Source organism: Colias eurytheme, chromosome 26 (assembly GCF_061535395.1).
Source record: "Colias eurytheme isolate Ceu_HAF_F1 chromosome 26, ilColEury1 Martin Lab GWU primary, whole genome shotgun sequence".
Classification (NCBI taxonomy): Eukaryota; Metazoa; Arthropoda; class Insecta; order Lepidoptera; family Pieridae; genus Colias; species Colias eurytheme.
Genome location: NC_143005.1, coordinates 3,657,680 through 3,675,586, shown reverse-complemented (window position 1 = coordinate 3,675,586; position 17,907 = coordinate 3,657,680). Strand labels below are relative to the sequence as shown.

General features: G+C 32.9%; 1 protein-coding gene across 1 annotated transcript in view; it reads left to right on the top strand.

The window, feature by feature from the left end:
- Window positions 1-17,670, top strand: part of Gycalpha99B (guanylate cyclase 1 soluble subunit alpha 2) — a 91,479-nt gene extending 73,809 nt beyond the window's left edge. The window contains exons 8-14 of the mRNA XM_090116908.1: window positions 916-1,095; window positions 2,294-2,432; window positions 6,036-6,202; window positions 9,476-9,619; window positions 10,837-10,991; window positions 17,106-17,247; window positions 17,587-17,670. Of these exons, the coding sequence (XP_089973034.1) occupies window positions 916-1,095; window positions 2,294-2,432; window positions 6,036-6,202; window positions 9,476-9,619; window positions 10,837-10,991; window positions 17,106-17,247; window positions 17,587-17,670 (1,011 nt within the window). The remainder of the gene's footprint in view (window positions 1-915; window positions 1,096-2,293; window positions 2,433-6,035; window positions 6,203-9,475; window positions 9,620-10,836; window positions 10,992-17,105; window positions 17,248-17,586) is intronic.
- Window positions 17,671-17,907: the final 237 nt, after the last annotated feature.

Here is a 17,907-nt window from a genome sequence, read left to right as displayed (position 1 = left end):
ACGGGAAAATACCTCGGACGGGACGTGAGCGGGACGGGCACGTGATTGCCTCGTTCACAACGGGAACGTGGAGCAAACGCATACGCACCGTGACGTGATTCTGATCTAACGTGCTAGTGTTGTGAACAACGAAAGATGGATTTTTCAATTCAAGAATTGGCTTTAATTGCTATTGCTCTAGATGACGAAGAAGCTACGACCATCAAGAAAACATTAACATCTTTGTAATCTACATTCTGCAAATAAAGAAATTTGAATTTGAATTTAAACTAAACAATACTGTTTTTGATTTATAAGCTTAAGATGTTTCATTTTTATATTTTTGGTAATAATGCCGCCATAAAACAAAAATATTATGCACTAAAATTATTTTGGCATTTTAAACATAAAATACCTACGTAATTCAGAACACGATGAAGTGTCACAGGAATCATCATAGGTGAAAAGGACTAAGTATAGTTAGGAATACCACAATATCTAAATATCTAAATATTGTGGGTTCGCTATACTATACAACGCTGGATATGAGCGAACACATTCGATTAGTTTTTCGTCGTCCATTTTCGATACTTGGAAGGCGTCACTACTAATCTCTCCGGCACGAACGGAGCGACTGTGCATACGTAGCGAAATCACGGACGGGACGGGGCACGTGCGGGACGGGACGTGCTAAACATCGTCGGCGACGATATTTTTCCCGTCCACGTTCCCGTCCCGTCGATGTTCCCGTGACATATGCGTATTTGGATACATTTTGTATGCAACGATGTTTCCAAAACTTCCCGTCACGTCCCGTCCGGGTAAAATCCCGTCACGTATGCAGCGGCCTTAAGAGTCTCATTTCACCAAAGCAACATGTCGTAAACCCCCGTAACATTTTTTTAAACTTCATTTTTAACATCTTGTCTCTTGCAGGGTCTCGAGATAAAGGGCCAGATGGTGTTCTGCCCGGAGTCAGATTCCCTACTATTTGTGGGGTCCCCCTTCCTCGATGGACTGGAAGGACTCACTGGGCGAGGTCTCTTCATATCTGATATTCCACTGCATGATGCAACAAGAGATGTGATTTTAGTCAGCGAACAGACCAGGGCACAGGTTGGTATACATATTTATATGACAAGATTGATATTGTCTTTTAAGTAAAGCCTAAATTTTGGTCAAAACTATTTACGACACAGTATGTAGTACAGATAATAACTTTTTATTATTTTAATATGCTGAGTGACTAGGCACTACTCTCATAATCAATAAAAATCTAAAAATTCTCTTAATCTAAAGTTACGCCGCTGCATAGCTTGCCGAAGTGACTATGTAATCGCTGAAAAACGTGACCTTCTTTTTTGCACTGTCTGAAAAAAGTACTATGCCCAGTATGTGGTGGCTAATCGTCAACCGTGAATTCTTCTTATACTTAACTAGCCGCTCCGCGCGGTTTCACCCCCGTGGCTCCTCTCCTGTTGGTCGTAGCGTGATGATTTATAGCCTATAGCCTTCCTCGATAAATGAGCTATCTAACAGTGAAAGAATTTTTCAAATCGGACCAGTAGTTCTCGAGATTAGCGCGTTCAAACAAACAAACTCTTCAGCTTTATAATATTAGTATAGATGAGGAAAAGCCGGTTACAAATGGCTCTTCTTATACACCTAGTTTTGGATTAAAATGTTATATTTCAGTTGATGTATATCTCCCTTCCTCGTAGGCCAACGGGACGCGACTTTTCTTATTTCGTTTATTAACTAAAACTTCAATAATAAAACATTTTCATCATTACGTAGAAATAAGAAGATACCGATTTTCATATTAAAAAGATAATAAATATGGATTTATTAAAGACAGACGCTCAGCAAAGTAATGAAATTAATTACTTGTTGAGGGAGATTACTTTAGGTATCAGCAAGAAGCAGTAAAAAATTATTGCTCAATATTCGAGGCGGCACTTTTTTAATTAGCAATAATTGTCCTTCGTTATCCAATCGCGTTAATTATTTCGTAATTTTTGATTATATAAAGATAATCTGGCTCATCTTCTGAGTAACAATATTCATAAAAAATATCTCAAGGATAATTATTTTGTTAATGAACAAAATTTGATTTACTGTTATGATAAAAAATGTTGCAAAGTATGTCAATGAATCACTATTACGAATATTCGTATGTTCATTTGTCCTTTGTCAATGTAATTATAGTCAACTTGTATGTGTGTGGTGTGTGTTTCCGAGAAAGGAAGCAATTTCAATTTTAAGATTATCTTTTTTAATATTAATTGCTAATACGTATTTATTATTTGAATAGGATGGGCTTCGGAAACGAATGGACAAACTCAAAAACTCGATAGTGGAGCTCAGCAAATCCGTAGCTAAGGAGAGAGAGAAGAACGTCAGTCTGCTGCATTTGATATTTCCACCACATATTGCTAAGCGACTATGGCTGGGTAAGTTAACTTTTTGATTACATATGTTTTTAATTAAATATAGAAATAAATAAATATTGATACTAGTATATGCCCGTGGTGTAACTCTTATAGCTGTTCTCGTACAAACTATATTATGTTAGTATTATGCGCAAAATACACTGAAATTGATATAACACAAAGACGTTGTCATGTCGTTCTATTTCGTTTTCTATAAAATATCCTCATGCAGTTTAAAATCAATTATATATGCAATACTATGTCAAATAGCATGCATAATATTTGTTTCGCCATTTTGACTTGGTCGGGTAACAAACACCAATCCAACTTTTTACCCAGATTTTTTTTCTACTGCTCTAGAGTGAAATTACTGCAAGAATGTATCGTTGATAACAATATTCACATTATCATGGAATAATAAAACAAAACCAGGATACATTCTACTAAATTAATAAAAAATGCACATATAAATTCTTAAATCAATATACGAAAATGTTCACCATTGGAATATAACTCATATTTAATGTGCCAGTAGGTCTATAATTAATTAAAATAAAAAATAAAATAAATTAATTGGTGAGTTAACACCTGTGTTTGGAAATTTATCGTCATACCAGGCGGCCATTGTACACGGTCATTAAAGTATCAATGGAATTATTACTTTGCTCATATTTTAAGTGGATTTTATTATGTCAAACAAGAGGTTATTTGGCCAATATTGCCCATGTTTTAATTTATGCTTAAGAGCGCATATTCAATTTAACGCAAGTCAAAAACTCCGCGATCTATTACGATAGATCGCGGCTTGCGCTATCCTTTTACTATGAACAGCAAAGGTCCACAGGAGAGCGCCGAGCAACATGTCCTCTCTCTGGAAAGGCTCGCTGCCGACTGATTTTAATCGGGTCGCGCGCAGTGTTTTATAGTACTTTAAAAAAAATTGTAGAAAAATAATAGAGGTACCTTAGTTGATTTTTAAAATTTTATCTTATAAGTAAGACATTCTTTTATTGCAATATGTATAAATTATATTCAATAAAGTCAAATATCTTGGTGAAAATAATCATTTTGTCGACTATAATTTCAAAAAAAATTCACATTGTTCGGATTTTAATTTCGTAAGTTAGGAGCCCAAAATAAAAAAATCTTTTAACTAACTATTTTAATAAGGATTCTTTCAGTTAGTTAAAAATAATTGTGTGTTAGATCTGTCAGCAATTTCAGATATTTTTAGCTTCGAAATTGACACTAAAAGTGAAATCAAGTAATCATCGGCTCAGTTATCTTGATGGTATTCAGAAATACTGTATTAATTGAAAAAAACTCTTAACTAACTACATAAACAATAAAATTTCCTAAAATTATTAGGAATTCATATGTTTGTAAGATAAATGGTTGATGGACAATCTGGTTTGAAAAATCACATATTTGAGCCAAACAGCGCACGGACCGCGTACACGGCCTTAACTAGCTGTGACGCGCGGTTTCGCCCACGGATGAACCCATGTGCCTAATCAAGTATATATAAAGCTCATGTGTGATTCTAATGTATACCTTACATTCCTTAAAAGTTTCGTCCAATTCCGTCCAGTAATTTTAACGTGGGAGAGTAACAAGCATCCATACATCCAACCATCCGCTCTTACAAACTTCCCCGCGTTTATAATATTAGTACCATAGTCGTTAGCTCACCTTATTTTAAATTATTAACTGACTAATAATGTTATAGTTTGCTAGTAGCTCGCCTCGATTAGACTGGGCTTCATCCATTTTTCCAATCTCTATAATATAATGTTTGTTCGTGCATCACGCAAAACGTTCCGCATGCAATTTTTACCAGTGTCTAGAGATTTAAATGATAGTTTAAATATAGTACATAATTATTTGTATGTAACCAAATTATTTATCACATGTGCTAAATACTTGTATTAGCCAATTTAGGGCTCTATCTACTTTGCGAGTGAAGCCTTGTGCACAAGTTAGTTTTCAATATAATTAAAATTACTGACAAATACAAACGCATTTTTTAATCATTCCTGAAACAAAATAGTTCAATAATCTTAGATTACAAAATAAAATGCAGATAGAGCATGTCAATCGTACGTCGCCCTTGTCAAAGAAAATACGAAATCAAAAACGAATACGACCCTCCGGCAGTGTAGTAGCGATTCTAGTGTCATGCAATACGTCAAAAGGGGTTTGATATTTTAGTAAAAAAATGCTGTCTTGTGATATTAAAATGCTGTAAAATTTGTTCCTGAAAACAAACAAAAAGATAAAACATCGTTTTACAGGTTTTCTGTAGATTATTTGGCTTATTTAATTTTATATACAAATAATAATTTTACATATACGAAGGAATTCAAAACTTCAACGTATGCTGCCAGTATTTTGAAAATGAATTTGCCAATTTTAGGGGTAAAACGGTAAAATGGTTAAAAGATCTTCGGGGTAGTGCTGTTGGATTTTTCGATCGTCAATGTGATTATTTCTATAGTGCAATAAAGGTTCATGATCATTATTAGATTATTTTAATAAGCATTATACATTTTTTTTATTACTTTTATAAAAAGCGTCATAGTCGTTTTCGCTCGCGATTTAATTCATGTGAACTCCATGATGGATATGATGAAAATTGAAAATAAAATGTCCCGCATTCTCGATTAATAACTACCGCTATTCGCATTCATATTATGTTTTGAAAAATAAAAACTGTTTTTTAATGTAATTAATTAAAAATTGAATAAAATTATTTTGTCCATATTTAACTTTAGTAGATAGGTGCTTTATGTAACAAAATAATTTTTGCAATATTATAAAATAATATCATAAACCCGAATTTGTATTAAAATAAAAATTAAAACATGACTGCTTATTTATATAGCCTACGTCACTACCACCACTACCTTCATAATTCAGATGATTGCAATGACACCTCACAACTCAAAATCGATCCAACAGTTTATACTGCAGGGCGTGTCAAAGAAATATTACACATACTCATACATTACATATACATAAAAAATTACAATACAAATATTATACGTATATACATACATACACTCGAAAAACATAACCCTCTTTCTTCCGTAGTCGGGCAAAAATTTGGGAAATTTTTCAATATCTGGTAACATAACACGCACACAGAAGCACCGTGTTCGAACAGTGCAACGGCGAAATGACAGCACACATAGCTTTATGGAAATGACGAAAAATCATTCGGTTTAGTTCGGCAACGCTCCATCTGTCTTTTATTTTGTAATCTAAGTCAATAATATAATAGTCTGAATAAAAATGCAAATAAAATAACCTATGGAATTAATTTCAATAACAAACAATTTGTATTAAAAGTTTGAATTGTTTGACTTTAATAAAAACGAGGGTACTTCAATAAAACTTAGACCTTTGTTTAGGTTTCATCAACCTCTTTCGTATCGGAAAGATATTGTAGCGATGGAGTTATTTAAACAATATTTATTCTGAGATATTTCTGAAATGATATTTTAGCATCTTTAGTTACTCTAATATTGATATTACTGGCAAACTGTCCAGGATTTATTTACTGTGACTATAAATTGTATCCATAAACACCAAAACCCTATTCTAATACAAGCTTTCTTACAGGAGAGGAGATAGAAGCAAAAAGCCACGATGACGTCACAATGCTGTTCAGTGATATTGTGGGTTTTACTTCAATCTGTGCCACCGCCACTCCCATGATGGTCATCGCCATGTTAGAAGACTTGTACAGCGTCTTTGATATATTCTGTGAAGAGCTGGATGTTTATAAGGTAATATGTTAATTAATTAATTAATTAATAATGAAAGCTCTATATAGTTCCGCTATGATAGGTGCATAGTGACGTCAAGATATCGTTGGTTTCACAACAAAGAGCGCCACCAGCGCTCCCATAACGGTCACAATTTGTTTAGTGTCTTCGAACGTAATGACAGCTCTATATAGATCCACTCAATAAATAAATTCATCATAACAACATTGTAAAATTAATGTGGCGAGGCAAAAATGAACAAAAGATAGTTACAGTCTTATTGCTGAAATTTTATCATGACACATTTTTTGGAAGTGAAACATCTTTAGGCGCGTTGAGAGTTAAATTTCAAGGTCGCGTCATGGCAATACCGTCACGTCATGGAGTAAGGCGACGATTTTGGTATCTTTGAATCTTTCCGAGGAAGTTTCACTTCTGACACGTGTGCTCGGTGCACACGCTCTTTTTTTAATTAAACTTATAGCATACATCATTTTTTTAACAACAAAGCTAAACACCGACATACAAGAGAGATTAAACTTGACCGATTTTTAAATGACCCCTTTCCACATCAAATAGGGGTGTAATGACGTCATTTGAAATATGTCACGCAGTTCAAGACACACTTGGCATCGTTTCTTTGGACACAGCAAGTTCAAGAACATAATATAATATATATAAATTTCAAATATTCAGTTGGGAAATTTTTACAACACGCTGTATATGAAAGTGTCAAACTTTAGTGGAGCCTTTCCAATTTCAATTTTGTCGTGTTTAAAATATGTTTAGATGAAGCTATATGCTATTAAAAGTGCAGTGGGGCTAGACAAGTGGCTTTCTATTAGCGTAAAGTTTAATAGCATAGATTATGAATGTATGAGATTGACGTAATCAATCGTCGTCGTCGTCGTAATCAAACGTCAATCTCATACATTCATATTCTATTCTATTAAACTTTACGCTAATAGAAAGCCATTTGTCTAGGGGGGCAGTTTATGTAATATGTGATTATAATATAACAGTATAACAGTGAATATAACAGTATATTACAATATTTGGAAAATAGTCGTATTTAGCTTATAATTAATAATTGTAACACAATGTAGAGTTATAAATATACCTACTATAGTTTTATTAGAACTTTGATACAAACGTAGCTTTGGTTCAAACTTCAATATTATAATAATATCTCAAAGCTTTAATCCATACTAATCCATACTAATATTATAAATGCGAAAGTAACTCTGTCTGTCTGTCTGTTACTCAATCACGCCTTAACTACTGAACCAATTTGCATGAAATTTGGTAAAGAGATATTTTGATACCCGAGAAAGGACATAGGATAGGTTTTATCCCGGAAATCCTACGGGAACGGGTTTTTCTTTGAAAACGCGGGCGAAGCCGCGGGCGGAAAGCTAGTTATAAATAAACTTAATAATATAATGTTGTATTTGGTGGTTTGTGGTAACACAGCCCCGTCATGTGGAGATCAATAGTTTTATAAAACCGCATAATTTACGTTATATGATAATTGTTAAATTTAATTAAGTTTTATAGTTAAATTAATTATTTTGAGTTTTGAATAAAAAAGAAGGGAAAAATAATTGTATTTATTGCATGCTTCCGTACTTAAATGCATTATCGTATTATATCCTTTTAAAATAATACATGTATATATTATTACCTATGTACTTTATTGATATTAAGTATATAATTTATAATGTAATTTTTACAACAGAAATCCATACTAATATTATAAATTCGAAAGTAACTCTGTCTGTCTGTCTGTTACTCAATCACGCCTAAACTACTGAACCAATTTTTATGAAATTTCGTATCGAGATATTTTGATACCCGAGAAAGGACATAGGCTACTTTTTATCCCGGGAAAATGACGCAATCCCGGAAATCCCACGGGAACGGGAACTATGCGGGTTTTTCTTTGACTGCGCGGGCGAAGCCGCGGGCGGTAACCTAGTGTTGTATATTTTCAATCATTAAATAATTTTGCTCAGTAGTTGAGTCTTTTTTATCTATACAATATATTAATACAATTTCATCTTTCACTGTTATTCCAAGGAATAACTCGTAGGAAAAACTTTTGTTCAAAGCGTTATTTTATTTGCTAAACAAAGGGAAATAAACTCAATGGTAAAATCTTTATCCCTAATACAGTTACAGTGGACAAAACGTAGCCATGTTATTTGACAAATAAACAGTAATAGTGGCCAATAGTAATAATAATAAGTAACAATGATAATGGTTTGGGATCGAATAAACTGCGAACTAAAATGGATAGTTTATTTTATCTGTGATATTTACATAATCTGTGCTAAAGTAATATAACTCTTATTAACTTGTTTTCTCTGAAATGTAATCGTAAGAATGTTTTTACGTTTGAATATTTGATTGCTACTTTTTGTCACTATAAAATAACTTTGTGAAAGTTTTATTTGCTTGTGTGTACAGTGTTTGTGGTGTACAGTTCTTATTGAATCTGTATTACCAATGATCGACGTTGAATAACCATAACTATTTGAAAATAACATAAGTGAACTATAACATTTATGAAGGTATTCATAATAAAAAAGAGCGTGTGTGCCAAGCACACGTGTCAGACACGTGTGACAGATGTGAAATTTCTTCGGCAAGATTCAAAGATACCAAAATTGTCGCTTTACTCCATGACGTGACGGTATTGCCGTGACGCGACCTTGAAATTTTACTCTCAACGCCCCTAAAGAAGTTTCACTTCAATAAATGCCATGTTTTTACGAGTAGCTTGATTTCAAAGTAAAAATGAAAGCCTTGAGTATTTGCGTATGGAAATCGGTTTTCCGATGTGGCCAGGTGTTCTTTGTGTCTTTAAGAAAATACATAAATACGAGCGAACAGCTACGTCTCAGGAATTGCTTGAACAGCATACAGGATTTGTTCGTATTTATAAATTCTATTTGTGTGGTATATTGACACGAACGGTGGCAGACGTATAAAATATAGAATTTGTTAGAATTTTTTATTTAATAAAATGATTGAAATTTACAAGTAATTTTTGATACCTACTTCAAAATTATTCTGTTTGTAACAAACAATATCACATTTTAGACAATTGCTTTCTAACAAAGAAAAAATGAAAAATGAAAAAATATTTATTTGGACCCACATTATAAAAGTTTACATAGATACAAGATAGTTCATAAAATTTCAGCGAGGCTCCGATTATTTAAATTCTATTAATTACCATTAAATGTATTATAATCATTCTAGAAGAAAATAATATGTTTTATTTACCAGGTGGAAACGATAGGCGACGCATATTGCGTAGCGAGCGGACTACACCGTAAGATCGAAACTCATGCGCCGCAGATCGCATGGATGGCGCTGCGAATGGTGGAAACTTGCGCTCAGCACTTTACGCATGAGGGAAATCCTATCAAGGTGGGTAGTATGAATGATATTTTATAGATCATACATAGAAACAGAATAGTTTTTACATAGTAATAATCCTAAAGCCTAATAGCGCTAAATGTATAGCCTAATTATATATCTATATTATTACGTATATTTTTCATTTTACTATATATATGTAATATGTATATATTATTTATTTTAATCTCAGTAGTCCTTATATATTTAAGTATTATGTATGTACAAGTAAGTTTATCATCTACATATTATGGATTGTTAATTTTAACTATCTATATAACATTTAATCACCTGTCCATTTATTTTTTTTACTTTTTAAATTATGTATTAGCTCTTATAATTTAACCAGCCAGAAGACCGTTCTGATGCTCCAAGCGTAGCAAGTCGAGGGGACTACTGAAAACCGGCGCCTCTCCTCTAATACGGAGAGGCAAATGCTGAGTAGTCCACCTTATCACGAATTATTTTTGAATGTATTTATTGTATTTTAAGATTTATTTTTTTTTCATGTAAAGTGTTTAGTTATAAGTCAAAAATTTGTAAAAGTATTTGTGATTAAACGTATTTTCTTTCTTTCTTTCTAAAGATGTGCAATGGGTGGTGATAGAAATACATAGTTGAAACTCGATTGGTCTCCTAAATATAAATGCCTGGAAGAGATCACTCTTTAGTGATAAGACCGTGATCTGTGATAGTCTAGCTATAACTTTTAGTTTAGTAATAATAGAAATATGTATACTAGCAAAGTAAAGCGTAATTAATAAAAATAATTACCACATTATTATTAAAAATAGTATTTACATATATTGAAGGCTCTATAATATCTGAAGTTTTCATTATAATTATTCATTTTAGCACGTACTTTTCAACCAGCAGCACTAATTAAAAAGTAAAACTTTTCTGTATTGGTCGACTTATGAAGAGGCTTGGCAATAAATCTCTATGCATTGGTTAATATTGTACGATATTGGAGTTCCCCAATTGATGTTAAAACTAGCTGCGCTACGCGGTTTCACCCGCGTGGCTCCGCTTCCTTTGGTCTTAGCGTGATGATATTATATTGTAGCCTATGGCCTTCCTCAATAAATGGGCTATCCAACACCGAAAGATTTTTTCAAATCGGACCAGCTTCTTGAGATTAGCGCGTTCAAACAAACAAACTCTTCAGCTTTATTTAGTATAGATATAATTGTTTTAAATATTAATTATTATAAAATGTTTTTATACAGATGCGTATAGGACTGCATACTGGGACAGTTTTAGCTGGTGTGGTCGGAAAAACAATGTTAAAATACTGTCTCTTCGGCCACAACGTGACTCTTGCAAATAAGTTTGAGTCTGGCTCTGAACCTTTGAAGATTAACGTCAGCCCTACTACTTATGAGTAAGTATTTTATCGGCTTTTATTATAAGTATTTTGGCATTTATTGTTCGTATTAATGACATGATAGTACAGGGGGGTTACCATGATGTTTTGTAGCAGTATTATTTCCAGAATGGAATAGTGATGGCGCTAGACGACCCAGGGTTGTCATTTTTTCACCTTGAAAATAATACTACTTCAAACTTGGTCTAGCCTATATAAACTAACAGAACAGAAACAGACAGGAAAAAGGCTTTACCGGTAACATTTTCTCGTGAATTATGTTATTATCATTTCTATGTCTAAGTGTTCCTATGTATGTAACAAAACGGCAGTCTAGTTTGGATCTCCTGTAATACTGTAATGCTCTACTTTTTTGGTTAATAAAGATATTTTTTTTAATTCGCTTTAATTAACAATTAAAATGTAATTCATTGCTATTAAGGGGGCGCATAAAGCAAAATAACCAATCTTCTATTAGATGATACGTGTAATATGCAAGACCAAATCTAAAAAATAAAATATAATATATCAAACTAGATGATATGTTCAACGATTCTGTTTAATCAAAAACATAAAATATTAAAATTTACTCGATAAAAAAAAATCACCAAGTTAGCTCTAATTTTCACACTTTTACGTTTTCTACTTGACATGGTAATAATACTTATTATGATTTTTTTTTCATAAACAATTATATTAAAACATTTGCAAGATATTTGTCAGAGCATTTGTTGTAATTACTTTTAGTTTTGGTTTTATCTGCGATAAACCACTTTTGACGCTCTTTTTTTCTCGAGATAAACGTTTGATTTTGTCACGATAAAAGTGGTTTATCGCAGATAAAACCAAAACTAAAAGTAATTACACAAAATGCTCTGACAAATATCTTGCAAATGTTTTAATATAATTGTTTATGAAAAAAAAATCATAATAAGTATTATTACCATGTCAAGTAGAAAACGTAAAAGTGTGAAAATTAGAGCTAACTTGGTGATTTTTTTTTATCGAGTAAATTTTAATATTTTATGTTTTTGATTAAACAGAATCGTTGAACATATCATCTAGTTTGATATATTATATTTTATTTTTTAGATTTGGTCTTGCATATTACACGTATCATCTAATAGAAGATTGGTTATTTTGCTTTATGCGCCCCCTTAATAAACAAATCTAACGTTTCATTTAATAAATGTTTAATTTCACAATCATGTAGTACAATCAGAACTTCAAGTTCATATTGCCATAAACTCCAACGGCACGAAAACAAGTCGATTAAATTCATAAATATTTTAACATTGAAACCAAAACGGACATCTCGTAAATTATGTTTTATATTTATTTCATACGCCATACGCTCTAACAATAAATTTAATCGTGTCATTATTTTTTATTCGCCATTACACTAACCATAAGCGTTATGGTTTATTTGGTCTATATTTCTTATAATAAAGTTAAAGTGTTATATCAATGACGACATTTTTATTTAAGTACTAGCGGTCCGCCCCGGCTTCGCCCGTGGTACATATTTACGTTTTCTCTACATAAGAACCATCCTCGTACTTCAAGGAATATAATAAAAAAATAATTATCGAAATCGGTTCAGCCGTTCTCGAGTTATGCGCTTACCAACACATTTTGCGATTCATTTTTATATATAAGAGAAGAAGAAGAAGATGATGATACGTCATTGGTTTCACTCAAATTGACAAGGGATTTAAGAAAATAAAGCATTTGTAACTCAAACTCAAACTTTTGAATCGTCATAACATTTTTTGACATTTACCACTCGGTAAAGATAGTGGTAGAAGAATAGTTAAAAACGGTCGAGCAATTTTTGAGTTAAATCATACACAAAAAACATCGAATAATTTTATTATGTTTAATATTAGTTTTAAAATGGCAGCCTCGCTACGCTCGAAAATCAAGATAAAAAAGCGTGTGTGCCGAGCACACGTGTCAGAAGTGAAACTTCTTTGGCAAGATGAAATAAATAAATAAATAAAGATTCAGATATACCAAAATTGTCGCCTTACTCCATGACGTGACGGTATTGCCATGAAATTTTACTCACAACGCGCCAGAAGTTTCACTTCATTTCCGTCATCAGTTTAGTAGATTTTTATAGCAATATTTTTTACAACAATAAGAATCAAACCGACTCTGGCACAACATTAACAATTACGGTACTTCATTTGTGAAAAGTTAAGAGAGAAACCGTGAAGCTTAAAGCCAATTATAAAGCTGAGAATTAAATATCAGGGTAAAGCCCCTGTAATTTAGGCTTCATGAATTAAATAGTTCGAAACAAAGTTTGTAGGGAACATTAAATGATCACAATTTGTGTAAAAGTCACAAGTTTTATCTGTAATGTAATAATTATTTATTAGTAGATATTACTATTAGTACATAGACTTAATTATTTATTAATAATTATACAAATATATTGTTTTATGTCTATTTGTTGTGTTGTGTTATGTCTATTTAAAGTGAAACTTGAAGTCTTATTAATGTAATCGAATTTAGTACTCTCTATATGATAACATACCTTTCATTTTATTTCGTATTATACCTTATTGAGTTTCAGTAAAAACTTTATAAAATCTTTGAAATTTTTATCAAAATCCGACCAACCAATAAATAAAACTACGTATACAAGCGAAACAGAAAATTCCAACATCTAAAAAACACAACCCTCTACAAAATAACTTCCATAATAACAATTGCTCCACTATCAAACCTTTTATAACAAACAGCGAAACTATTTCCGAACAATATTTTCAATTATCCCACAGCAAAAGAAAAGATAAGTCTTTAATCCGGGATCAAGAATAAAAATGTCCTCCGCGATTTGCTTTGTATTGTATCGGATTTTTCTATTTTAGAAATTATTACCCACACATGCAAGCGTTGCGTTGTATATAAAGCACTTTCTGGTGTGGGTGGGTGTAGTTGTTTTTTGTTGATATAATATATTATACAACCTTCCATGCATACATATTGTAAGAGATCGCATAAACTTAATTGAAATAAATTATAACATAATAATAACACATTATACAAATATTTTTTTGGAAAATCGTTGATGAAAAATAATATGTCTGGCTAGTTTAGTTAAAATCCTAATCCTAATATGTACTATTATTATAAAGGCGAAAGTTAGTATGTATGGATGTTTGTTACTCTTTCACGCAAATACTATCTACTGAACCGATTACAATGAAATTAAGCACACATATTGAGGGTAACTTGGATTAACACATAGGATAGGTTTTATTCCGGAAATCCCACGGGAACGGGTTTTTCTTTGAAAACGCGGGCGAAGCCGCGGGCGGAAAGCTAGTAATCTCTAAAAGACAGACTGTAATGTGTTAATTGATCACTAAATTATCTAATTACCAGCAAAAGTTCTTAAAATAATATGGTACAGTCTTAAAAATATCTTTGCACGATATTGCGTATAGCTAAAACGGCTTTACAAAAGTTATACAAAAGCCACTCAGTATGGTCCATTGATAGATAAAATCACAAAAGTACGGTTTCGAAGTTTGTATGATCCCAAGGAAATCTTTGCAATCCACTCCTTTTATCAAAAAACTAACACTATTGTAACGGACACCCTTTCTTGAAACTTCGAGAATTTTGTGGAACCTTCGAGAATAATATGTGAGATATCCACCCCATTCCATTACGCTATCCGTAACTTATATATTTCGAACATTGATTCAAACGATATTATGGCAAAGAAATATTGGTTTCAGGTTGTTTTATGGGCGACATTTCATTGTTATGAAAGTTTTTACTTGCTTCGGTTTTGGAATTTATCTGTGAAACAATTCGAGTGTTCTAAATATAGCATTAAATTGGGCGATTTTGTTAAAGCCCTTAGAGCGGGGGCACACGATGCGTTGCGGCGGCGGTGCGGCGCCGGAGCGATGTCGCTGCGTCGTCACATAGAAATATCTGTGGCATGTAACACGATGCGCTCCGGCGCCGCACCGGACTTGTAACCACCAAGACGAGGCGGGGAGGGGTGAATGCGGTGCGACGTCGGAGCGGCACCGCTCAGTTGTTTTGCGTCACAAGGAAGGACACGCTGTGCAACGCTGCTACGACGCCGCTGCGACAGAACAACGTTACGGCGCCGCACCACTCGTGTGCCCACTGACACGGTGAAATCTTTGCGGTGCGGCGCCGCAACGCATCGTGTGCCCGCGCCCTTAACGTTCAAAGTTTTTCTAAATTGAATTTTGTTAATTGTTTTATCGTATCTCTTAAGTGAATTTATTATTCATTTCTTTTTATAATTCAGAATTATGTAGATACCTTCTTCAGCCCACAACTTTACTCACCTGGTAAATAGTAGATATAAATACCTATATAGATATAAGATATCATAGATATAATCAGCCTTTTTTACATGAAAATGTAATAACTATATAATATAATGAGTGATGAAAATTCATTAAACAAATTGCAAATTAACATTTCATGACTGCAATGACTAGAAATAAAATTATTAGACCGGGAGATACTGACACAAAATTTCGAGTCATTTGTAACAGGATGGCGGTTCTACAGGGGTCTTAGTACGCAATGACAAAAAGAAAAATGATGGTGTGAACGCTGGTACCGGTGGGTTAGTTGCGTGGGCGTTAGTCGAACTCGTCGGAAAAATAGCGAAAGTCAAACGATTTGTAACACAAAAATTTTAGAATTTACCGATAGCCCATAAAAAAGAAGTAGGCGGTAGTGTCATGCCATACTTTTCCGGTATGACTTACAGCCCGCCATACCGACGCGAATGTGTTGATTTAAAAAAAACAATTATTCAACCATTTGTACCAAGCTAACTTTTGCACAGGTAACCATCGTCGTGCAGCCATTTACGAAAATCGCCATGCCATACTTTTCGGACGATTCCAAATGGTCACCATACCGCCGAAAATCTGCAACATTTTTTTATTTCGCCTATCTTTTTGTACCAGTATTGCATTTGGCTTTTTGGAGAGTATTTGATAAAATGTGACCATTATTATATTTGCCATACTTCTAGTAGGGGGAAAAAGTGCTGTCATACTTGAAAAATAAATTTATTATTAATTTATATAAGTGAAGATTTCCAACACCTAGATCTTTGAAATTTTGTATTTATATTCGTCGATCCTTAAACTTACACGAAAAATAAGTGCCATACTGTTACAAATCGTTTGACTTTCGCTATTTTCCGATGAGTTCGACTAACGCCCACGCGACTAAGCCGCCGGTACCAGCGTTCACACCATCATTTTTCTTTTTGTCATTGCGTACTAAGAACCCTGTAGAACCGCCATCCTGTTACAAATGACTCGAAATTTTGTGTCAGTATCTCCCGGTCTATATTATATTGAGCAGATGTTTAATGTCTTTGAAAGTGTAATGCCAAAATTATCTTAATAGATATTATTCGTTGATATTTTCACCTTATCCGATTCACTTTTAGTATCAGTATTTATATAGAGTTACTTTAAATACGATAGTAAAGTCTTCTTCAATAGACTTCAAAGGATAAGGAAGATTATCTTTAAAAGCTTATCACTTAGAGCTTTTAAAATAAACTTATGGTATCAATATAAAATACACTTAACAATACATAAGTATTATTGTAATTTTATTTTTGAACAATATCATCATGTAACAGTGGAAAGAGCTTTTCCCATAAAAAGTACTATTATAGAGCGATCTAGCTATGGAAAATTTTATTGTATTGATTTGTATAGAAAACAGAATCTCAGTTATTTTCTATAGAAATAAATACAATCAAATCACCAATATAAGGCTAAGTTTATACCGATAATCTATTTTATGATTGCTATATAGTATAAGAGTTCGTTCAAGAGAAAATCGATTGCTGCAAAGTGATTTTCTGCTTTTCTAATACTGTTAACATTGAATTATAGTATTATTTATTTTAAGGAACTGATACACTTTTAATTTTAATTACTATCGAATGCATTCAGACTTGAATTTTCCTACGGCTGTATCGTAACTAAGGGACCGGTTAAACTAAATAAACCAGGTTAAAATAAGGGTATAAAGACATTGCCACATAAGCACTACCTTACAAATAAATAACTACCTATATCTCCATCGCAGGTGGCTAATAAAGTTCCCGGGATTCGAGATGGAGCCCCGCGACAGATCGTGCCTTCCCAACTCGTTCCCGAAGGACATCCCGGGAACGTGCCACTTTCTGCACAAGTATGTACACCCCGGGACTGATGCTGGAGCGTCACAGGTTAGTTACTGACATATATATTGGATTAAGTATACATTGTTTTATGTGAATGCACCTTGTGTTAATGATTATATGTTTTTTTTCGCATCTCTAACATACAAAATATATTGATTTCTTTTTCTATTAGATTTATTAAGAAAAGCGTTTGTTTTTATTTTAGATACTGCAAATTTTACAATATTTGAGATTAGTTTCAATCTATAATATATTCCCATTTCTTATTATTTTTTTCTTATTCAACTATAACAGCCAACAACTATTCAGCCATTGGAAGAATCCGATAAAATCAATCCCCCTGTATACACGATTTTCACACACCTTTTTCTATACTCCTTATAGGTAAAGCATATACAGGATGCTCTCAAAGACTTCGGCATAGGACAAACAAAACCAGCCGACGTGGACACGGAGGAACCAACATAGTCGTTTAATAAAAATCTCTAAACTTTTATTAATATCTCAACATTCCAGAATTGTTAAAGTATTTTTATTGCGAATTGTAAATAGCCACTTATCCTAATTATTTTTTAGATTTAAAAAGTTTCGAACTTTTTAAATATTCTATCGTTTATGAGGCTTTTATTATTTGTGGTGCTTCGATTTAGGTTTAAAGGCGCTATGTGGTGATGTATTTGAAATTATCTGTAAATGAATATATTT